Source organism: Coffea arabica, chromosome 1c, assembly GCF_036785885.1.
Source record: "Coffea arabica cultivar ET-39 chromosome 1c, Coffea Arabica ET-39 HiFi, whole genome shotgun sequence".
In the NCBI taxonomy this organism is placed as follows: domain Eukaryota; kingdom Viridiplantae; phylum Streptophyta; class Magnoliopsida; order Gentianales; family Rubiaceae; genus Coffea; species Coffea arabica.
Genome location: NC_092310.1, coordinates 38,969,864 through 38,994,984, shown reverse-complemented (window position 1 = coordinate 38,994,984; position 25,121 = coordinate 38,969,864). Strand labels below are relative to the sequence as shown.

Here is a 25,121-nt window from a genome sequence, read left to right as displayed (position 1 = left end):
CAAAATATTTGATGTAGCGAGACCTTCTCGAGTATCTCATTAAAATAGTGAGATCTTCCCAAACATCAAGCAAACCTAGATGCTTTTAATTGGCTCATAAGAGCTTGATTTAAAACTGAACATTGTATTGATGAGACTGTAATCCCTGTTATAGGGAGGTTGAAGATAAAAAATAATAAATCGAGTACACGGGTCCATTGCCGCTTTAATATAAAAAGAAATTGGAAGTGTGAAGTTGAATAACAATGTAGGCGAAAATGAAAGGGGGACGAACAAACTGGCGTCTGTGTAAAGGATATACGCCTACAAGGGAGGCCTTTTATAGTCCGTAATACCCTTTAATATGGTAAAATATCAGACCCCAATGCATATAAGGCCAACTAGTATACCACGGAAGTGGAAGCTATAGAGTCACATGCAGCGCCTGAACCATGTCGGATCAGATACTTATGTACAAAGCGTGAAATTTGTAGTGCCAAGAGTCTTGTTTCGTATTACATCATGTTGCAAATCAGTTACAAACTTTAGCACAATTTTTGGGGAGACATGTATGAACCCCATACTGTGATATGTTCGTCATCCAAATTTAACAATAGGTACACTTATGTACATATGAAAACTGTCAATTTAAACGTTCCATTAACATACAACAAGGTTAACGTAGTCCTTCTCATCGGACCTGATTCTAGTCTACACCAATTCAAAAGCTACAAGGTACACATAATAATGTACAAATGGGAAAAGATTCAATTTTGTCAAACTACAGTCACATCTTACTTAATGAAATTCAAGCATTACCAACATCCTACCGTGCCCGTCTTGCTTCTTTCAGGTTTGAAAAGCTGTCCAAAAGCTTAGAGTTCTTTGCTGAGGTACACAATCATGTTGTGTACAACACTCAATAATTGCCAACATTTTCCTATCCAATTTAAACATAATAGTAATTTTTCATGTCCATGGTAACAACTATTTTCCACAATTCCAGATGTAAATTAGGAAAAAATATAAGCAAATTATAATACCTCTGTAAGCCAAACAGCTAATCTTCTGTTCCAATGCTCTAGGAATGTCATGATGAAAATACCACTATCACAACTGTTCATGTTGACTTCACATTAGAGAGGTTGGAGTTTATATGTTGTAATAAAATATTTGCAGCTGTAACAATTAAACATGTGAGAAGTAAAACTATTTACACTTTGTTTGGTGAGTGATGAGAGACATCGGCAAGTGCAAACGAGAAACTGGAGAAGTCAATAGCGAGGCCAAACTTTGTCGCCACAATCAACCCCAAGGCACGTTTATATAGCACCAAAGATTATGTCAAACAGATTAGAAACACTACAATATAGTCCTCTTCTCTTGTAATGCATTTAGGTGACAGTCCAACATATCAGTCGATTAAGTACACTTATGTCTTTACTTTTTGCTTGATCGCTATTAGGATCTAGCAGGTACACTTGTCTCTGTGAGACATCAAAACTGTAAACAAATCAATACCCCTCTGTGCATACCGGAACAAGTATCTGAAACGAATGAGGTATAAAAAAAAATAACACAGAAAAGGTATGTAACCTGATTCTACATTTTTGGATATTCAACATCTAATAAAAAAGTCTTGGGTTAAAGGTGCTAATTGCATACCCACTCATAATTCGCGGGATCAACCCCTGTATTATTATTGCGAATCTTGAATAGCTTTTTCAGCTTAGCAGATAAGCTGGCATCAGACTGCTTGTCGAATTTTTTCATTTTTAAAATTTTTTCCTACAACCAATAACATAGGCGAGTAGAAGACATTAGTAATAGTGTACTGGCTCATCATACCAATTTAGATATGATGCTGAAAAAATTTAACACATTACAAGATGCAGTCCAAATTTTATACTCACAACTGGGGTTCAACGATATAGCGTTCAAGTAACTAACACCTAACATATATACATAGTCAAGTAACGATGGGTTCAACGATCTAATCTCTCTTTTACATATCAAGTAACTAACACCTAACATGATGTACATTTTTGTAAACTGATTGTACCTCATAGATCATCCTGTGTAAGATACTCACAGACAAACAAAGACTGCTCATACAAGTAAAATTACACATCTATTATGGGGAGATGCATAAATTGATCAAAGGGCTAAATAATTGTTCCAAATTTATGTGTACAATTATACTACCTTTTATAGATATATGCAGTTAAGTAACTAATATCTAACATAATGTATATTTTTATAAACTAATTGTACCTCATACATCACTCCGTGTAAGATGCTTATAGATAAATTAGTATTATTCATATAAATAAAATTGTAAACCCACTGCAGCCTACAAAGAGATGCACAAGTGGACCAAAACATCAATAATAATTCCAAATGTATGCATGCCATTGCACCATGCATATTGCAAACTATGCATATTGCTGTGATGACTAATTGCAATATGCATGTGAGTAAATAACCGCACGTTTAACAATTTCTATGCATCGTATTGATGAATAACATATTGTTCATTCTGATAAATATGGTGTACATCACACACCTTATCTAGGTCAATAATCATTTCAAAGTTATACATACCATTGCAGTACCTTTTACAGATATACACAGTCAAGTAACTAATACCTAACATGATGTACATTTTTATAAACTGATTGTACCTCATACATCATCCCGTATAAGGTGCTTATAGGCAAATTAGTATTACTCGTACAAGTAATATTACACATCTACTACAGCTTGTAAGGAGATGCCCAAGTTGGTCAAAGCACCAATAACCTTTTCAAAGGTATGCATACCATTACACTATCTTTTATAGATATGCACATTCAAGTAACTAATACCTAAAATGACATACATTTTAGTAAACTAATTGTATTTATACATCACATTGTATAAGGTATTTACAGACAAGTCAGTACTACTCATACAAGTAAAAAACATTTACTAAAAATCAGTACAAGTTGTGACTACAACGGCTAATTGCAATATGCATGTGGACAACTAACTGCATATTCAATAATTTATACACATTGTATTTGGTCGGATACACGGTGTACATTATTTCAATCAGATTATACATTCACTAAGTATGTATGTACTTGTCATTCATTGAAGTAAACTATCTATCTAATTTAATGCACTCTTGTAAGAACTAATGGTCAATTTCATAGACAATTGTAACAAATAACCATCTAGTAAAAACATCTGATATAAATGTTATTAATGACTAACATGCTATACATTCCAATAAATACGGTGTACATCACATACCTTGTCTAAACAAAATCTTACAAGTTATTCAAAGTTACGACATACTTTAAAAGCAATTACAAGTAGTAAAATTTATATCTTGCAACAAGTTACACCATACTTTAAAAGCAATTACGAGTAGGTAAATATCATTGTAATCATGTTATGGAATACCTTTCAATAAGTGTACCTTCTTGATGTTGTCAAGCCATCCTAATCCTTGTTTAGGTAGACTTTTCGGATGCTAAAACCTATGACAAAATCATATATGTGAGTAATGGTCGCATAGTGTCACAGTTGTGCACAATAGGTTTCCGATAATATACATGTTGTTAGATGACAGTTACGGTTTATAGTCATAAATGTACGCATTGTGAGTCAGACATTACAGTGTTGTACTCTATATTTCATTCGTGAAATTTACAATAACTCACTTTGCTTATCTTTTATCTTTGTATGTGTCAATCTACTGTGATGTAAGTGCCCATACACAGTCGGTAATACAATTTAAACTATATGGTGTCACTACTATCCTGCAACAAGAATAAAAAAAAAAAGTAAGGAACAATTACCTTCACATTCTCCCTGTTATTTTATATATCTATAAACATCTTAAGTCATTTAATTCATCTATTGAGTCAAATTTACAAACACTTGGCATACATAAGTTCCCTGTGCATACGTTCTTTAAGTTGGCTCTCAATGTATCTAATTTGTGCTACCCATATGATTTCCTTGCTTAGGAGTTTTCACCAGAGTTCCAATTTCATTACTCATGTCACACTGTCTTAAACAAGTTGTATGAACAAAATCATGCAAGTAAATTCATCCCCCTTCTGTCACAAAACAAGCCAAATAGTGCAATAAGTTTGCAATATTCTTACCTTTGGGGTTTAGTCCAATTTGATTGAGTCTATTTCTGCTTCAGATCTCACCAACTTCTGCCTTTTTACAGCCTTTATGAGAAATTTTTGTCCCGCAATAGTTACTTCTTGTGTTCCCTCAATATACTAATTGATGATACTATATTTCTGCAACACTTTCTCCAAAAATCTCTCATTTGAAATTTTTCAATTTGGGGTAGGGATATTATTTTGTTGATACTCTGGAATTGTGAATGAATGTTTACAAGATATGTTTTTGGAGGGAGACCAAAATTTTATTTCATTTGAAGATTTCAGATGAAGAGTCGTGCCTCATTAATTTGAGCGGGAATTTTTGGAACGGACAGCTGAGGTATTTTAACGGAGTAAGTTAGCCTCTCAAATGTTTTTTTAAATTTTTTTCTCTACTCACTTACTAAAACAGCGTCGTTTCCTTTGTTGCTGCCTCCATTATACGTAGCTTGTTGCAGTCCTCTCATTTCCTTTTGTGAGAGGACTGCTCAGGGACGGTCGACCTGATGACCGTCCCTGCCCCGAATCCCAAAAACGACGGCATTCAAAAAAAATGTTTAGCCAAAACGGGAACATGACGGACCAAACGGAAGAGTTTCAATTTTGAAAATCAAGTTGAAAATTTGAATCAGCCGCACAAAACAAAACTGAGAGAAGAGAGGAGGTATCCTGCTGAAGGTAGCAATTGACAGAAAAGTGGGTGGAGAGAGCTGGGTTATGGTGTTGAGTGAATAAGGAAGAAAGCAAACAAAAAAGTGGAGAGCCGCACAAAACAAACTGAGGGAAGAGAGGAGGCGTCCTGCTGAAGGTAGCAATTGACAGAAAAGTGGGTGGAGAGAGTTGGGGTATGGTGTTGAGTGCGTAAGAAAGAAAGCAAACAGTGCAGTGAGAGTGTTGTATGCATTTTGAAACTGGGTATGAGAGTGTTATATCCATTTTGAATGCATGCAAGGCAGGCGGCAAGTTAGAAGCAAACAGAGAAAATTAATCATCTCACGAAGCCAGATTTTGTCGTGCAACTTAATAGCAGAAGCAACTGCGCTCTCCGAGTTCGATGAAACATAAAGCGTATGGTGAAGACCAAGGTAATGTTACTGAATACAGTGTGTTAAATGAGTAATATGTAGTTGGTCTATGCTCATCATGCAATCTTAGTTTGCCCCTCTTCTGACCATGCAGTATGTATAAAATAGAGGCGTAGAGGTCATTGAGGTGAAGGAGAGAAAAAGACATATATGTGAATAATAAAAGGGTGTACCTGGTATTTTAAGTTAATTACATGATGTAAGAAATATATTACAATGAGTAGAAAATACTTGTTTGGCCCTCAAAATGTAGAAATAGTAGAAAATGCGCAATTGGCTTAGGCGCTTGTCATTAACGAATGACATAAGATCCAGTGAGTTAAAAAACCTAGAACCTAAATATAATCAGTAGAGTGGATGTACATACAGTTAAAATAGACTTACATCATGTGACCAATACATTACAGTCCATATAACTTAATGTCCATGGAGTTCTATTAGTACATAGATAATGCCGTTGTCTTAGAATAAAAGTAAGGTGATGTGATTCATTAATCGTATTGATAAGCGTAATAATAGGATTTGGTATACGAGTAATGTGTGATTCATAACATATTATGAATGGTAATATACATTTATCTTGTCGTTTATGTACATACAATTCATGAAGTGTTACAAATTATGGTGTTTGATGCATAATTGGTAGGAGCAGAAATAATGAATTACAGCAAATTGACAGAAGATAGGATCCCTGAGTTAGGAATGGAATTTAATAGTGAAGAGGATGCGTACAAGTTTTACAACAAATATGCTTTTAAAATGGGTTTTAATATACGCAAAGACTATCTGAATAAAGACAAAAATGGCGTGACCACGTCTAGGAGATATAGCTGCTGCAAGGAAGGTGTGAAGTGCAAGTACGAAGGTGATGTGATACCAAAGAGGACACGAGCGCCGACGAAGATGATCTGAACGTGGAGGAACGTGATAAGATTCAATTTGTAAATGAAATGGGAGAGATAGTAATCGCAAGTGGATTTAAAAAAGTACCAGTGGGAAGAGAAGTAAAGTGATGCTAAGTTGGGTCAATAAATTTGACAGATTAAAAAGAAAATCTAGATTGTCAAGAACTGCACAGACTACGGTAAGGATCCAATAACTATGATGGTAAATATTTATGCTACAACAATGTTATCGAACTTCCCTATCTAAAACCCATAAGTACCATTCACTATAAAATAACATTATTGTCGTGTCAATAATACAGGTCTCAGAATCGGAGCCGACATCGGTTTCATTTGATGAACACATGTTTATGGGATACCGTTCATCAGCTGGCTTAATTTTGGTTAGTATAAAATGAGCATGGCTTTAACTTTTATTTGGATGTTTCTTACAGCACAATTAGTTATGATGATGTTACATTGTGTGATGATTTTGTTACGACTGACATCCCTCCTGATATACCTTTTTGTCTGTTTTATATAATTATTTGGCCCATACAAAACTCGTAGACGCATTCAATGAGTTAGTCAGTGAATGGCCCTTCAAACACTGTTGCTCCTGAAATCAAGGAAAGTCCAACGGTATGCATACATTTAGTAGATAAAATAAGGTCCTTTTTTCGTATCGTAGAGCTATTTTTTCTTTAATTGTAATGGTGGACACCCGAACGCTGTCGAAACATGCATATTTTGTAGTTAACATATAATGCTTTAATGACATATTGTTTTGTATTATCCGAAAGTCCACCGATTGGCTAATCAGGGGCCTCATGGAAGTGTCCCTACAGAATGGATGCACCCCAAATTTTCTATATTTTTCAAGCATAACTCCGTCAGAGATATTTTAATGGTTTGAAATATCATTTTTTTATAGTGTCTAGTCCAATTTAGCTTTGGAACTGAGCAATACAGGCATTGCTAATGAGTTGTTGACAATTGAATAATTATATTGTACAACGTAGGCTGAGCGTGCAACAATTTCAACACACTGTAATAAGGATGCATATAATGTATTTTCACCATCACCCCAGGTGACAAGCTCTTATCATTACCCCATATATATATGGTGTCTCGTTAATTGGACACTTTGACAGAATATATCATTAACCGTATGTATCATTAACCGTATGTATCATTAACTGTATTGACTAATTTGTCATCGTTACGTATTTCAGGAAAGAAATAACACCTTGGGATTGCGACTAACTATAGACATCAACTTCCCTCAGTTGCAAGTTGATGAATGATGTGTACCTACAATTTTTATGAATACAAAACAATTAGTTGTTCCAAACAATTGAGTTCGTTGCTCTCCGTCCCCAAGTTCACCTCATTTACTAATGTTCGTACTTGTCCAGAAAAGATATTGCTCAATTTCGATCGGTTCCGTATTGTAAGCTTGTTTTAATGTACAATCTCTCAATGAATTATGCTTGTTGATTGTAATTCTAAAATTACTTTAAACATTAGGTGTCTAGCACCAGATTTGCAGTGTCTAGCACCAGATTTTTCAGATATTAGGTGTCTAGCACCAGATTTTTCAGACATGAAGGTGTCTAGCACCAGATTTGTGGTGTTCGTGGACGAACATTTACTAAATGCAGCCATGTCGTCCCGACCAGGGAATGCCGCATATGTACGTTACAAGAAATTAATAAACTGTTATAACTTATTGATGTGCTTGTACAGGCACCTTGTCGTGTTCGTCTATGTTAAAACTTAGACATGTGGCTTATAATTGTGTTAATGATGAGTATTATAGATAGTATTACAGGCACTTCAATAGGTATTACTCCTTTAGTACGGAAATGAAGTTACAATTGGCGTCTCGGATTGGTTCCACACGACTACATGCCAAGTAATAGTTTCGCAGAAGAACATGATATTTCGTTGAGACAACTAATTTGAAAGTGGGGTAACTAATATTTAAAATGCAACAAATAGTCATAACGAGATGTACAGATTGAGTTACAACGAGTTAGGTGTATGTTACAATTCATTACAACTAATGAATTGGCAATCGGCAGCTTTTCGTCTTCTCTAGTTAAAACTAGTAATTTTACAACTAATAATATTCCCTGATGTTACAACTAGTGATACTACAGTTAGTTAACGTCTGATGAACCTTTCCTCTTCTCTTGCTTGTGCAATTGCCCTTGGCACCAACAATAATTCCTTCCCTCGACACATTAAATTTCTTAGACAATTTATTAAGTGTCTAGTGAGAATATAGAGATGATCGTTTCGAACCCTACAACATTGCATATATCGAGGCCTTCTCGAACATCTCATTAAAATAGCGAGATTTTCCCGAATATCAAGCAAACCTGGATGCGTTTAATTGGCTCCCAAGACTTGGTTTAAAACTGAACATTGTATTGATGAGACTGTAATCCCTATTGTAGGGAGGTTGAAGATAACAAAAAATGAATCGAGTACACAGATCCATTGCCACTTTAATATGAAGAGAAATTGGAAGTGTGAAATTGAATAATAATACGGGCAAAAATGAAAGGGGGACGAACAAACTAGAGTCTTGTCTGTGTAAGGGATATACACCTGCAAGGGGGTCCTTTTATAGTCCGCAATACCCTCTAATATGGTAAAATATCGACCCTAACATATATGAGACCAACTAGTACACCACAAGAATGGAATCTGTTTACTCACATGCAGCGCATGGACCATACAATCTTGTTAAGCTCAATAAACATAATATTTGGAAGTAGCAAGGTGATTATGTTACAAGGCTCCGATATTACAATCTCGAATGCAGTTACATTTTTATCATACATGCTTACTGTCACATGTGTTGGTAGAATGTACTCGGTTGACTGTAGAACGGTGCTCTTATTTGTTGCACGTGTAGACTAGCTTTATCTCAATGTCAAGGTCTCCTAAAAAACGAAGAACATGTATTTCACATGATTTCATATCTATTGTTGAGTAACAAATTGTAAACCAATTTGTAACAGTTTTCAAACTCACTGTAATTAACAGTCTTCAAACACCACTGTATTAATTTTCAAACACACTTTAGCATTCCATTAACTATTTTGTAACAATTTTCAAATACACTGTAACTTACCAATAACTATTTTGTAACACTTTTCAAACACACTGTAACTAACAGTAACAATAACAGTTCTGTGTTAATTTTTAAACACTGTAACACTACAATAACTATTTTGTAATACTCTTCAAACATACCGTAACTTTTCAATAACTATTTTGTAACACTCTTCAAACACACTGTTGCTTCCTTGCTCAGTTGTTGTCATGGTGGCCCCTTATTGCAATCCTTGACTGATGTTATTAGGCACGACTGATGAGGTATAAATTGGATTCTCCATGTCCATTACATCTTCATTTAGCTATGGGAGTTCTCTCGTTTCAATATTTGTCCTCGTAATTGCATCGTTTTCTTCATACTGCGCTGCATTATGCTCATCTTCTTCAGACCCTTCCGCATCAATTTCATCAGCATCATCATCTTCATCGTTGCCCCCTTTTTCAGCCGATTGAAATTCTAGCTCTTCTTCAGTATCAGGACTCGTGTGCATTGTATAGTCCTCCTGTATAAATTTTTTTCCTTTGTCCAATGCTTCAGGCCCAGAAGTGAAAGCTTTTCCTCTCGGATGAGAACACAGCATTTCTGCAATCTTTAATATCCTTCATTGGTTAGTAACAGCAATGTTATACAGCTAGTTTAGCTCAGCCTGCAGTTACATCACGACATTACCAATCCATAAATGAGCCACATGCTCTCAAGAATGGAAAACAATACATGTATATACAGTAAAATTACATCTTAGTAATAGTTCTTAATTTAACATTTGTACTACTGGCATAGGTTCTATAACGGTAAGTTCTATGGCAATAAATAAAATGGTCACAGCGAAGATTGAATTTTCATTGGCAACTATCAAACATGATGTCCAACCACAACAGTTACTGTATTAGTAATCTTCTTTTCACAATTTGTTTGCCACCGTGCAAAGTTTCTTGTTAATTATACCTAATTTAGTCATATCATAATCTATTCTCCTACCTGTCAAAATCGATGCAATCAATTTCTCCTTTATTTATCACGGTATTCAACAATACGAATGAATTAACAAATCCGTGGAACAATTTCAATGTATGTTCAGCCAATTTTACACAACACTTTTAATACTGTCATTACTGAATCACTGCGCGTAGCAATTATTCAACATGATGTGCACTCACAATAACTAACAAGATTCATAACCGTTTTCCCACACTGAGTATGTCAAACTTCACAATTTGTTATTTCTTCTGCCACACATTGTCAAATTATAACCTACTCTCCTACTTATTTAGTTCCATGCAATAAACTTGTCCATCTAAGCACTGTGCTAGTATACAATTCCAGTGGAGTGACAATCACATTCTTGCAATTTCATCATTTGTTGGGGCAATTTTACACACCATTCTAAAGGTGTCACTAGTGACTCATTGCATAAATGATTTGTCCAATATGATGTGCAAACACAATACCTATCAAGACTTATAAACTTGTTTCCACATTGAGTATACCAAACTGTGCAGTTTGGCATACTTTCTACATGCTACTGTCAAATTATAATATTCTCTCCTACTTAGCGCATTATAATCTTCTCTCCTACGGCGCTCTTAAATGAAATATCTTGTAACCATTTCACTTCACTTTGTATATTTCTGTCAACAGTATGTACCATCTTAGAAGCCCATATCATGTTTAATCTCCACTCAACCACTGTTATGTAACAAAACCTACACCAACCTCATGCACAATAACCATAATAATCCCCAACCCATGCACGTAATTTTGCAAGCACTTGGTATGCAAAATTTTCAGTACCTTTCTTTCCCCGTGTTGGTAATTATGATATCTATTATGTGCAACCGAAGGTTCCAATGTATTATTCATTTTCTACTGTATTAAACAATTATTTCAACCAAAACTGCAGCAAGTATAATCAGCTCATTTGTTCACAACAATATATACAGCAAAAGATAACTACAAGTCAAATCGATCCACAATTTATCTGATACCATTGATGTTTTCTTACCTGTGTTTCTTCTGCTTTATCTTTTCTCCGGATCTCCCAACCTTGTACTCCACAATTCCCGTTCACCTTCTCAAGCCTTTTGATATTTGAGTATCAGTCCTAAACTCTCTCCTTCTGCCACTACTTATTGCTTCTTCTCGCCGTGATTTTCCTTCGCAGCCACTCTATTTCTACTACTTCTTACTATCTCTTGTATACTACCTGGCAATTTCCAATTCTGCAATGTTATTTTGCCTTTGTTTTTCTTTCTTGCTCTGTTTTGTAGAATTTTGCATCAATGAATATGGGCAATTATTTTAGAGGGAGCGCGACTTAGCTTTTCATTTGGAGGATTCATTTGGGCGGTAACGGACCAACACTTCATGAAACGGTCCGTCAACTCTTTTTCTTTTTGTTTTTCACGTTTCTCCTTAACACGGTGTCGTTCTAGCCCTACTGAAGCCTTCCTGACGTGGTTTATTATGGTCCATTTGTTGGGTCTTGTGAGGAAACTGTTCAGAAGCGGTCGGCCTGATGACCGCTCTTGCCCCGTATCCAAATCGCACAGTTATGGCCCTCACAGAGTCAGGACAATATGGAATTGGGGCCCTCAGAGTGTCAGGAGAATATCCTCTTCCCCTCCTTTGCTGAATATGACTGATGTGAGTGTAGCACAATCTTTAAGACGGAAATGGGGCAGGGATGGTCATCAGTATGACCGTCCCTGAACGGTTAATGGCCACGATCTGGTCTCAAAAATTTGTGCGGCTGAAATTACAAGTTGTAACTCGATTTTCACGCCATGTGTGGGTCCCATAAAAATTTGCTCTAAAGTTACGCGATGGGCAATAAAAGTTACACGATATACAAAGAAAGTTACGCGCAGTTGAAAATGGCCAAAACCGTCCGGAGGTGAAACCGTCCATGTCCCGAGTCCAAGACTTTAACACCTACCTCAACCACTGGGCCAATGACTCAGTGGCCACCAGGGAAGGAGTTAAATCCCTCCTTGGGCTGTTGGTGAGGGTTCAAACCTCACCAACAATGAAAAAAATTTAAGGGTTGTGCCATATCACTCCGTTGGTATAGTTGGGTCTGTATACCCACTAGTCCCTATCACAGCCTCCTTAGGCTCCCCCTCTCCCTACATTAGGATAGAGTAGGTTATACAAATATATTGTTGCTGATAAAAAAAAAAAAAAACCTACCCCACCTTTTTGAGAAGCTAGATCCCGCAGTCGTACTCCAATTTCGAGTACATTTACATTTTGGACCTCAACCACAGTACAAAAATCCCATGTACAATCTTTGGTCTATTTAGACACTGCCACGGTCTTGCACTCATTTTCACGCACAAAGGTTGAAAGCGTATCCGGAATGGATTAGGGGCAGGAGCGGTCATCAGACCGACCGCTCCTGAACTGTCTCCTCACAAAACCCAAATGTGAGGCGAGAAATATTCCACGTCAGGAAGCCTTCAACAGACCTCAAAAACGATGCCGTTCCAAAAAAAAATGTTTAGCCAAAACGGGAATATGACGGACCAAACGGAAGAGTTTCAATTTTGAAAATGAAGTTGAAAATTTGAATCAGCCGCACAAAACAAAACTGAGGGAAGAGAGGAGGCATCCTGCTGAAGGTAGCAATTGACAAAAAAGTGGGTGGAGAGAGCTGGGGTATGGTGTTGAGTGAATCAGGAAGAAAGCAAACAAAAAAGTGGAGAGCCGCACAAAACAAAACTGAGGGAAGAGAGGAGGCGTCCTGCTGAAGGTAGCAATTGAAAGAAAAGTGGGTGGAGACAGCTGGGGTATAGTGTTGAATGAATAAAAAAGAAAGCAAACAGTGCAGTGAGAGTGTTGTATGTATTTTGAAGCTGGGTATGAGAGTGTTGTATCCATTTTGAATGCATGCAAGGCAGGCGGTAAGGTAGAAGCAAACAGAGGAAATTCGTCATCTCACGAAGCCAGATTTTGTCGTGCAACTTAATAGTAGAAGCAACTGCGCTCTCCGAGTTCGGTGAAACATAAAGCGTATGGTGAAGACCAAGGTAACGTTACTGAATACAGTGTGTTAAATGAGTAATATATAGTTGGTTTATGCTCATCATGCAATCTTAGTTTACCCTTCTCCTGACCATACAGTGTGTATAAAATAGAGGCGTAGAGTTCATTGAGGTGAAGCAGAAGAAAAGACATATATGTGAATAATAAAAGGGTGTACTTAGTGTTGTAAGTTAATTATATGATGTAAGAAATATATTACAATGAGTAGAAAATGCTTGTTTGGCCCTCAAAATGTAGAAATATTAGAAAATGCGCAATTGGCTTAGGCCCTTGTCATTAACGAATGGCATAAGATCCAATGAGTTAAAGAACTTAGAACCTAAATATAATCAGCAGAGTGGATGTACATACAGTTAAAATAAACTTACATCGTGTGACCAATACATTACAATCCGTATAACTTAGTGTACATGGAGTTCTATTAGTACATAAATAATGCCGTTGTCTTAAAGTAAAAGTAAAGTGATGTGATTCATTAATCATATTGATAAACGTAATAATAGGATTTGGTATACGAGTAATATATGATTCATAACACATTATGAATGGTAATATGCATTTATCTTGTCATTTATGTACATACAATTCATGAAGTGTTACAAATTATGGTGTTTGATGCATAATTGGTAGGAGCAGAAATAATGAATTGCAGTAAATTGACAGAAGATAGGATCCCTGAGTTAGGAACGGAGTTTATCAGTGAAGAGGATGCGTACAAGTTTTACAACAAATATGCCTTTAAAATGGGTTTTAGTAGACGCAAAGACTATCTGAATAAAGACAAAGACGGCGTGACCACGTATAGAAGATATAGTTACTGCAAGGAAAGTGTGAAGCGCAAGTACGAAGGTGATGTGATGCCAAAGAGAACACGAGCACCGACGAAGATGATCTGAATGTGGAGGAACATTATAAGATTCAATTTGTAAATGAAATGGGAGAGGCAGTAGTCGCAAGAGGATTTAAAAAACGTACCAGTGGGAAAAGAAGTAAAGTGATGCGAAGTTGGATCGATAAATTTGACAGATTAAAAATAAAATCTAGATTGTCAAGAACTACACAGACTACGGTAAGGATCCAATAACTATGATGGTAAATATTTATGCTACAACAATGTTATCGTTATACGATTAACTAATCCATAAGTACCATTCACTATAAAATAACATTATTGTTGTGTCAATAATACAGGTTTCAGAATTGGAGTCGACATCGGTTTCATTTGATGAATACATGTTTATGGGATATCGTTTATCAACTGACTCAGTTTCGGTTAGTATAAATTGAGCATGGCTTTAACTTTTATTTGGATGTTTCTTACAGCACAATTAGTTATGATGATGTTACATTGTGTGATGATTTTGTTACAGCTGACATCCCTCATGATATACCCTTCTTGTCTGTTTTATATAATTATTTGTCCCATACAAAACTCGTAGACGCATTCGATAAGTTAGTCAGTGAATGGTCCTCCAAACATTGTTGCTCCCGAAATCGAGAAAAGTCCAACGGTATGCATACATTTAGTAGATAAAATAAGGTCCATTTTTCGTATCGTAAAACTACTTTTTCTTTAATTGTAATGGTGGGCACCCGAACGCTGTCGAAGTATGCATATTTTGTAGTTAACATATAATGCTTTAATGACATATTGTTTTGTATTATCCGAAAATCCACTGATTGGCTAATCAGGGGCCTCATGGAAGTGTTCCTACAGAATGGATGCATCCCAAATTTTCTATAATTTTCAAATATAACTCCGTTAGAGATATCTTAATGGTTTGAAATATCATTTTTTTATAATGTCTAGTCGAATTTAACTTTGAAACTGAGCAATATAGGCATTGCTAATGAGTTGTTGACAGATGAGTAATTATATTGTACAACGTAGGAGGAGCGTACAGCAATTTCAACACTGTAATAAGAATGCATATCATGTATTTTCACCATCACCCCAGGTGACAAGCTTTTATCATTATCTCATATATTTATGGTGTTTTGTTAATTGGATACTTCGACAGCGTATATCATTAACCGTATGTTTCATTAACTGTATTGACTGATTTGTCATCGTTATGTATTTCAGGAAAGAAATAACATCTATGGATTGCGACTAACTATTGACATCAACTCCACTCAGTTGCATGTTGATGAATGATGTGTACCTACAATTTTTATGAATACAAAACAATTGGTTATTCCAAACAATTGAGTTCGTTGCTCTCCATCCCCAAGTTCACCTCATTTACTAATGTTCGTACTTGTCCAGAAAAGATATTACTCAGTTTCGATCGATTCCGTATTATAAGCTTGTTTTAATGTACAATCTCTCAATGAATTATGCTTGTTGATTGTAATTCTAAAATTACTTCAAACATTAGATGTCTAGCACCAGATTTGTGGTGTCTAGCACCAGATTTTTCAGACATTAGGTATCTAACACCAGATTTTTCAGACATGAAGGTACCTAGCACCAGATTTGTGGTGTTCGTGGACGAACATTTACTAAATGCAGTCATATCGTCCCTACCAGGGAATGCTGCATATGTACGTTACAAGAAGTTAATGAACTGTTACAACTTATTGATGTGCTTGTATAGGCACCTTGTCATGTTCGTCTATGTTAAAACTTAGACATGTAGCTTATAATTGTATTAATGATGAGTATTACAGATAGTATTACAGGCACTTCAATAGGTATTACTCCTTTAGTATGGAAATGAAGTTACAATTGGCGTCTCGAATTGGTTCCACACGACCACATGCCAAGTAACAGTTTCGCAGAAGAACATGATATTTCGTTGGAACAACTAATTTGAAAGTGGGGTAACTAATATTTAAAATGTAACAAATAGTCATAACAAGATGTACAGATTAAGTTACAACGAGTTAGGTGTATGTTACAATTCATTACAACTAATGAATTGGCAATCAGCAGCTTTTCATCTTCTCTAGTTAAAACTAGTGATTTTACAACTAATGATATTCTCCGATGTTACAACTAGTGATACTACAGTTAGTTAACGTCTGATGAACCTTTCCTCTACTCTTGTTTGTGCAATTGCCCTTGGCACCAACAATAATTCCTCCCCTCAACACATTAAATTTCTTAGACACTTTATTAAGTGTCTAATAAGAATATAGAGATGATCGTTTCGAACCCTACAACATTGCATGTAGCGAGGCCTTCTCGAACATCTCATTAAAATAGCGAGATCTTCCCGAACATCAAGCAAACCTGGATGCGTTTAATTGGTTCACAAGACTTGGTTTAAAACTGAACACTGTATTGATGAGACTATAATCCCTATTTTAGGGAGGTTGAAGATAACAAAAAATGAATCGAGTACACAGATCCATTGCCCCTTTAATATGAAGAGAAATTAGAAGTGTGAAATTGAATAATAATACAGGCGAAAATGAAAGGGGGACAAACAAACTGGAGTCTTGTCTGTGTAAGGGATATACACTTGCAAGGAGGTCCTTTTATAGTCCGCAATACCCTCTAATATGGTAAAATATCAGACTCCAACACATATGAGGCCAACTAGTACATCACGGGAATGGAATCTGTTTACTCACATGCAGCGCATGGATCATACAATCTTGTTAAACTCAATAAACATAATTTTTGGAAGTAGCAAGTTGATTATCCATTTTTCATTGTATTAAACAATTACTTCAACCAAAACTGCAACAAGTATAATCAGCCAATTTGTTCACAACAATGTATACGACAAAAAATAACTACAAGTCAAATCGATCCACAATTTATCTGATACTATTGATGTTTTCTTACCTGTGTTTCTTCTGCTTTATCTCTTCTCCGGATCTCCCAACCTTGTACTCCACAATTCCTGTTCACCTTCTCAAGCCTTTTGATATTTGAGTACCAATCCTAAACTCTCTCCTTCTGCCATTACTTATTACTTCTCCTCGCCGTGATTTTCCTTCGTAGCCACTCTATTTCTACTACTTCTTGCTATCCCTTGTATACCACCTGGCAATTTCTAATTCTACAATGTTATTTTGCCTTTGCTTTTCTTTCTTGCTCTGTTTTGTAGAATTTTGCATTAATGAATATGAACAATTATTTTGGAGAGAGCGCAACTTAGCTTTTCATTTAGAGGATTCATTTGGACGGTAACGGACCAACACTTCATGAAACGGTCCGTCAACTCTTTTTCTTTTTATTTTTCCCGTTTCTCCTCAACACAGCATCGTTCTAGCCCTACTGAAGCCTTCTTGACGTGGCTTATTGTGGTCCATTTGTTGGGTCTTGTGAGGAAACTGTTCAGGAGCGGTCGGCCTGATGACCGCTCCTGCCCCGTATCCGGATACGGGGCAGGGACGGTCATTAGTCATTCTAATGACCGTCCCTGAACGGTCCCCTCACAAACTCAACCGTGAGGACTAGAAATAACCACGTCGGCTAGTTTTGGGAAGGTGAAAAAATGACGTCACATAAATTAGTAATGGAAAAAACTTTGACGCTTCTGACGGGTCTCGTCATGAAGCATTAGCTCCGTTCCACAAAATCCCGCTCAAATGAATCATCAAACAAAAAGTTCATTTGCTTTCCCTCCACAATAATTGCCAATTTTCATTCATCCATAACATCAGAAAATGGAAGCAAACAGAGAATACAAGAAAGTGGCTGGAGGCAAAATAAGAAAGTGGTTGAAGGCAGACTAGGTATAAAGGAAAGCAGGGAAAATACAATTGCACTAAGGTATATTACAGCGAGAAAAAGGAAGAAGTAGCGACAGAAGAGTAGAGTTTCGCATCCGGAGAAGAGATAAAGCAGGAAATATCCAGGTAACAAAACAATAATGGTATCACATAACTTTCGAAATTTGACAAGGTCATGGAGTGATGTGAGTAGTTGTCATTGTTGGACAATGTTGTGAACGAATAGGTCAATTGATTTTTAATGGTTTTGATGGAACAGACTGTTCACTAGTCTCCCAGTCTGGAGTAGAAGAACGTAGGTATTTTGGTGGCCAACATAGGGGAGGATAGGTGAGGAAAATTTAGTGCGCCAAGTGTTTATAAAATCGTGTGAATGGGATGGAAAATTGCTTGGGTAATAATATAACAAGGGTACTGATTGTTTTTATGAATTTCTTATAAATTTTGTTGATTAGTAGTGCCTGCGTGCAGATTATACTTTATGTGGTTTGTACCTACTATTCATGGCAACATACAAAGCGAAAGAAAAAGCATTACAAAGATAATTTCCTTAAAAATGCCTCTTACAGCATGTTATATAAGAGACATTTCACATGATTAAATAATGACACGGAGTAAAATTATTATGCGGAATAAAATAACATGACACTCAGATTGGTAGACGCATTGCAGAGAAAAAAGTTATAAGTTTTGTTAGCTAGTGGGGTTGGACACCATGTTGAATAACTGTTACATGCAGTTAGTCAACAGTTGCAGTAGAAGAACTGATATGTAATATTGCGTAAGCATACTGTAAAATTGCTACCTATTATTTGTTAGTTAACTAGTATTTGCATAATCACAGGATAAATAGAAGAAGAGGCTAATTGTTTGAAACTTGATAGTTAGGACAGCAGACGACAATCTGAACAGGGTAGGCAAAATGAATAACATAGTTTTTAACTTGGCACACTCAATGTGGGAAAAGGTTACAAGTTTTACTTTGCTAGTGTACGTGGACATGAAGTTGAATAATTGTAACATACACTGAGTTAGAAATTACAATATAAGAACTGCTTTGTAAAATTTCGTGAATATAACTGTGAAATTGGTACCTGCTGATTGTTACATTAACTCATATTTATAGAGTAGGACAAGAAATAGAAGAAGAAGTTAATCCCATCAAACTTGATAAATGAGTGAGAGTAGATTGTAAGTGGAATTGGTGAGACAGAATAATTAACCTACTGTTAATTTTGACAAACAGAGTGTGAAAAATAAGTTACAAGTTTTCATAACTATTGTTACTAAGATTTGAAAGTGATATATTATTTATATTAGTACTTTGTAATGCATTAAGAATAAATGGGGAAAGCATAATGGAACTGAAGTGCAATTGTCTGTGTAAAACTCCAGTTTAAATGGACAGATGCTCTGATTTCTGAAAGGGATGCATTGGAGATTAAGAATCTTGGGGCTTATGGAAAAGGAAAGTTGGTAACATGTTATTTATTGTTTACCTCATTTCATATAAAAAGTATTAGTGTATGTATTACGTGGCTTTGCTATTGAAATGGTTGGTTTAATTTGATATTAAAGGTTGGACGACATGATCCGGACAAGAATAATATGGTGCGTGGCGTACTGAACTACCCCCTGATTTGGTAGGGATGATGATGAACAGCGGGCATGCCGATATCGGTGTAAATGGGCATGTTCCATGGTTAATGAAATTTATTGTTTGGTTTGACGTAATTACTGCATATTATTGTCAATATTATGGGTCATTGATAGGTTTATCAACTTGTAACTACATACAGTTACAGTTAATATATGAAATCAATCCCAATATTACATTGAATAAATAAGTTATCTTGAATTAAATCACATGCATGTAAATACATAAATGTAGTGATCTTTTGGATAATCATATTATAAATAAATGAAAATTCAAATTTTGTGGTGACCATTTTATTTATTGCCATAGAACTTACAGTTATAGAACCTATGCCAACAGTACAAATGTTCAATTTGTAACTTTCACTTAGATGTATTATTGTATATGTGTGTATTATATTCCATTCTGGAGAGCATGTGGCTCATTTATGGATTGGTAATGTCGTCATGTAACTGCAGGCTGAGCTAAATGAGTCGTATAACATTGTTGTTAGTAGGCATACTATCATAATACACCAATGTCAACTGCATATGAAGCGGACCTGACAAACTGAATTGAGTATAATAATTAAGTGTGACTTTATTCAAGTTACATCCAGATAAGCCTAATGTCATGTTAAGCCAATTAGAAAGTTACTGTGTGTTTGAAAAATTGTTAGTTACATTGTGTTTAAAAACTATTACAAAATAGTTATTGAAAAGTTACAGTGTGTTTGAAAACTGTTACCAAAAAAATTATTTGGGAAGTTACAGATTAAAAATTAATACAAAACTCCGTATTTGACTATTTGTTGATAGTGTGTTTGTAGGTTGTTACAAAATAGTTATTAGAAAGTTACAGTGTGTTCGAAAACTATTACAAAATAGTTATCTGGGATGTTACAGTTTGAAAATTAATACAAAATTCCATATTTGAAAACTGTTAGTTACGAAGTGTTTGTAAGTTGTTACAAAATAGTTATTAAAAAGTTTAATGTTATTGAAAACTGTTACAAAATACTTAATTGGGAAGTTAGAGATTGAAAATTAATACAAAACTCCATATTTGATGATTGCATGTTACAATGTGTTTGTAGGTTGTTACAAAATAGTTATTAAAAAGTCACAGTGTTTTTGAAAACTGTTACAAAATAGTTATTTTAGCAGTTACAGTGTGATCCATACAACAGAACACAAGCAGACCACATATAAATTTGGACCCAGTATGGGGTTCATACATTTCACGTTTGGACCGAAGAATAGCTTTCGTAGTTCAAAATTTGTTACACAGAGCACATATAAAGTCAGTACACGTGCATTGTTATACAACATCGATCCGAACATGTCGACTAATATACACAGCTCTATAAAATTTGTTTGCATTATTGTCATAGTAGAGATCAAAACATATGTGGCCTTAGTTACGCTGGCATTTCTGTATCTTTAACAATAAAATCGACTGGGATTTCATACGTACTCATTTTTACAGCCAATATTAGTTGCTAGTTTACATCTTCTAACGCCGCATATTATCACTCGAGAAAATAGAGTGGCCATGAATGAATGGCCATGATTTGTTATAAAAAAGTCCATGACTACTTTTTAATGCAAACTGAGTAATTATAGTTGTTATTTGTTTCTAAATTGACCTTTTACCATGACCATTACCCCAAACGTTGAAGCCAATTAAGTTGAATGTTTGATGAATATTTACAATTACGTGGTAACTCCGTTCAAAATTTAAGTTTAGATTTTAGGACACCTACTCTTTTAATACAACACCTTTCTTTACATAATATTTGCTTCTAAATATTACTTTTATTACGAATGTATACCTTTTTTTTGTTGAAGCAAGCGGGACCATTTTGTGGTATATCACGAGCGCATATATCACGACATATCACGAAGGCATATATCACGACAGTCATTTGTTGTGGTATTCTATGGAAAAATACCATAATCATAAAGAAGCACGTTCAATGGTATTGTAAAAATGTTAATTTTCAGTCAACTTTATAATTTCTTAACAACTTTATACAACCCATTACAGAACAATTGATGACTACTAATACTGGATATGATTATAATTGTAACCCACTTGTCTAAGTTTGAATAGAGTGAAATATTGAAGGTGCCTATCCAGGCACATGAATAACTTGTAATAGCTTTTTAACTGCTTGTAACGTAGATATGCAGCATTCCCAATCAGGCCGACATGGAGGTCCAATAACAAATGCTCTCCGAAAAACACCGCAAATCTCGTTCAAGATAACTAATGTATGAAAATTTTAAAAAAATCTAGTCAGTTACAGTCAACATGCACTAATTCATTTCAACATTGTAGATTAAAAGAAACTGATAATAGGGAAGCGATTGAAACTGAACAATGTCTTCAACAGAGAAGTACTAACATCAATAAATGAGGTCAACTTGGTGAATGGATAATCGAAATTAAATACACGTAATGAAACATACGGTTAATAATATACGATGTCCAAGACATCCAATTAACAATACTACATAAATATGTGATATAACGATAAAAGTTTGTCACCCGCGGTGATGGTGAAAATACATGATATGCATCAATATCATAGCGTGTTGAAATTGTCGCACGCTCCTCCTATATTATATAATATAACTATTCAATTGTCAATAAATAATTACCAGTGCCTATATTGCTCACTTCAAAAGCTAAATTAGACTAGACATTATAAAAAAAATTATATATCAAACCATTAAGATATCTCTGATGGAGTTATGTTTGAAAAAAATAAAAAATTTGGGTGCATCTATTCTGTAGGGACTGTCGCAGGAGGCTCTTGATTAACCAAACGGTGGACCTTCGGATAATACAAAATAATATGTCATAGAAGTGAGTATACGTTAACTACATAATATACATGCGTTGATGCGTTCAGGTGTCCACCATTATAATAATCAGAAAAGTAGTTTTACGATACGAACAATATCTTTATTTTTTCAACTAAATGTATGCATACAATTTCACTTTTTTTGATTTCGGGAGCAACGGCGTTTGGATGATCATTCACTGATTGACTCCTTGAATGCGTCTACGAGTTTTGAATGGCTCCTACATTGTATAAGACAGACCAAATAGGTATGTCAGGTGTAACAAAATTATCACATAATGTAACATCCATGTAACTAATTATACCGTTAGAAACATTTAAATAAAAGTTAAAGCCATGGCTATCACCTCTTAACATATTCAGAAGGAATTGTCTTTATACCCACGGTATCAAACACCTTCAACGCGTGCCTATACAAAATTCTTTCATTCTCATATTTTTTGCAACTACAGCGTACATTTAGATCATTCCGATTGAATACCATTCTTTCAGATCCTCCATCATACCTCATGATCGCAAACTCTACAAACATCCCTGCATCTTGTTGTCTTAATATAATCATTGTTGTTGACTCGTCGTATTCATTTTGGAATGCATCAAATGCTGTTAATGAATACGTCTCTGCTGCATGCACAAGTATATGTGTTTGCCTCAACCCAATCATGAACAGTTTTTGCCTTATTTCATATTTTACGATGAGTTCATTATGTCTCTTATCATCAACCACTCGATTGAAATATTTAAACAACTACACAAGGTCATGATCCAGTTTCAATGTGCAATTCATGGCTATGCTCTAAGACAAGGTCATGCATATGGTACTTCATTGTCCCTCTAAACAATACGATAACCATTTTAGCTCCACACCCTGTTTTCGTCGGCGCTCGTGCCCTCTTTGGCATCACATCACCTTCGTACTTGCACTTCACACCTTTCTTGCAGCAACTATATCTCCTAGATGTGGTCACTCCGTCTTTGTCTTTATTTAAATAGTCTTTGCGTACACTAAAATCCATTTTAGAGGCATATTTGTTGTAAAACTTGTACACATCCTCTTCACTGTTGAACTCTATTCCTAACTCAAGGGTCCTATCTTCTGCCAATTTGCTGCAATCCATTATTTTTGCTTCTACTAATTATGCATCAAATACCCTAATTTGCAATACTTCATGAATAGTATGTACATAAACAACAGTATAAATATATATTACCATTCATAATGTGTTATAAATCACACATTACTCGTATACCAAATCCTATTATTATGCTTATGAATATGATTAATGATTCACATCACTTTACTTTGACTCTAAGACAACGGTATTATTTATGTACAAATACAACTCCATGTACACTAAGTTATACGGACTGTAATATGTTGGTCACACGATGTAAGTCTTTTTTAACCGTATGTTTATTCACTCTGGTGATTATATTTAGATTCTAGGTTCCTTAACTCACTGAACCTTATGTCATTCGTTAATTATATAAGTCTAAGCCAATTTCGCATTTTATACTATTTCTACATTTTGAGGACCAAACAAGTATTTTCTACTCATTGTAATATATTTCTTACATCATGTAATTTATTTACAACACTAGGTACACCCATTTGTTATTCACATCTATTTGCCTCTTTTACTCTGTTTCACCTCATTCAACTCTATACCTCTATTTTATACATACTGCATGGTCCGAAGAAGGGTAAACTAAGATTGTATAATGAGCATGGACCAACTATTAGATGCACAATGATTCATACCAATTGTAATATGGTGGCTATAACCTGTAACTTATTTACAACAAGATGTACATTCATTCACTTGTTACATGTGACTTTGTTTCTCTCATCTTTCCCCAATTTCGCTCGATGTTTTACTTCAATACATACCCCTGAATTTTCGGATAACTACTATCTCATTATAGTCCATCACTGAAAAGTTGAATGCTCATATGCATACACATATGGTACAAATTCACTATTCTTCACAACCAATATTATGTTTTTAGTGACTCTAATTTCATCCCTAAACCCTAAACCGATGTGCATTGGGTGACAAATAATTGGCCACAGTTGAAGACGATGGTTCAGTCACGTTACCTTGGTATGCTAATACGCTTTATGTTTCACCAAACTCGGAGAGCGTAGTTACTTCTGCTATTAAGTTGCATGACTGAACCAAGTTCGTGAGATGATGAATTTCCTCTGTTTGCTTGTACCTTCACTTTGCTTCCTGTTTGCTTCTAATAGTTTGTTTCAGTTTGCTTCATAATACTTTGCTTCACGACCTTCAGATTACTTCATAATAGTTTGCTTCACGACCTTCACTTTCAACCAAGTTTGCTTCAGTTTCCTCTCTCTTTGCTTCCTCTGTTAGCAAACAGTTCAGTCGGGCAACTACTCTCCAATCGTTTGCTTCCTTGGTTCAGTCGTTTGCTTCTGCTATTAGGTACTTGGAGAGCATCCTTTTCGGTCGATTTTGTTTTGTGCGGCTATTTCAAATTTTCAACTTTCAAAATTTCAATTCTTCCGTTTGCTCCGTCCGTTACCGTTTGGGCTAGTGCAATTTGTTTTTTGAAGCACCCATCATTTTTTAGCCTTTCTGACGTGGTTATTTCTAGTC

The 25,121-nt window shown here is 35.4% G+C and overlaps 1 protein-coding gene across 1 annotated transcript; it reads left to right on the top strand.

The window, feature by feature from the left end:
• Positions 1-13,938: 13,938 nt before the first annotated feature.
• Positions 13,939-15,455, top strand: LOC113739396 (uncharacterized). Its single transcript, XM_027266607.1, has 3 exons — positions 13,939-14,151; positions 14,489-14,569; positions 15,384-15,455. Exons 1-3 carry the CDS (start codon positions 13,939-13,941, stop codon positions 15,453-15,455), a joined length of 366 nt encoding a protein of 121 aa, XP_027122408.1.
• Positions 15,456-25,121: the final 9,666 nt, after the last annotated feature.

What these genes read in the sequence shown, in the direction of transcription:
- LOC113739396 (XM_027266607.1), top strand. Translation starts at nt 13,939, where the DNA reads ATGAATTGCAGTAAATTGACAGAAGATAGGATCCCTGAGTTAGGAACG. An exon ending in AGCGCAAGTACGAAGGTGAT is followed by an intron (nt 14,152 to 14,488) that starts GTGATGCCAAAG and finishes TCAATAATACAG; the next exon opens with GTTTCAGAATTGGAGTCGAC. An exon ending in TATCAACTGACTCAGTTTCG is followed by an intron (nt 14,570 to 15,383) that starts GTTAGTATAAAT and finishes TATGTATTTCAG; the next exon opens with GAAAGAAATAACATCTATGG.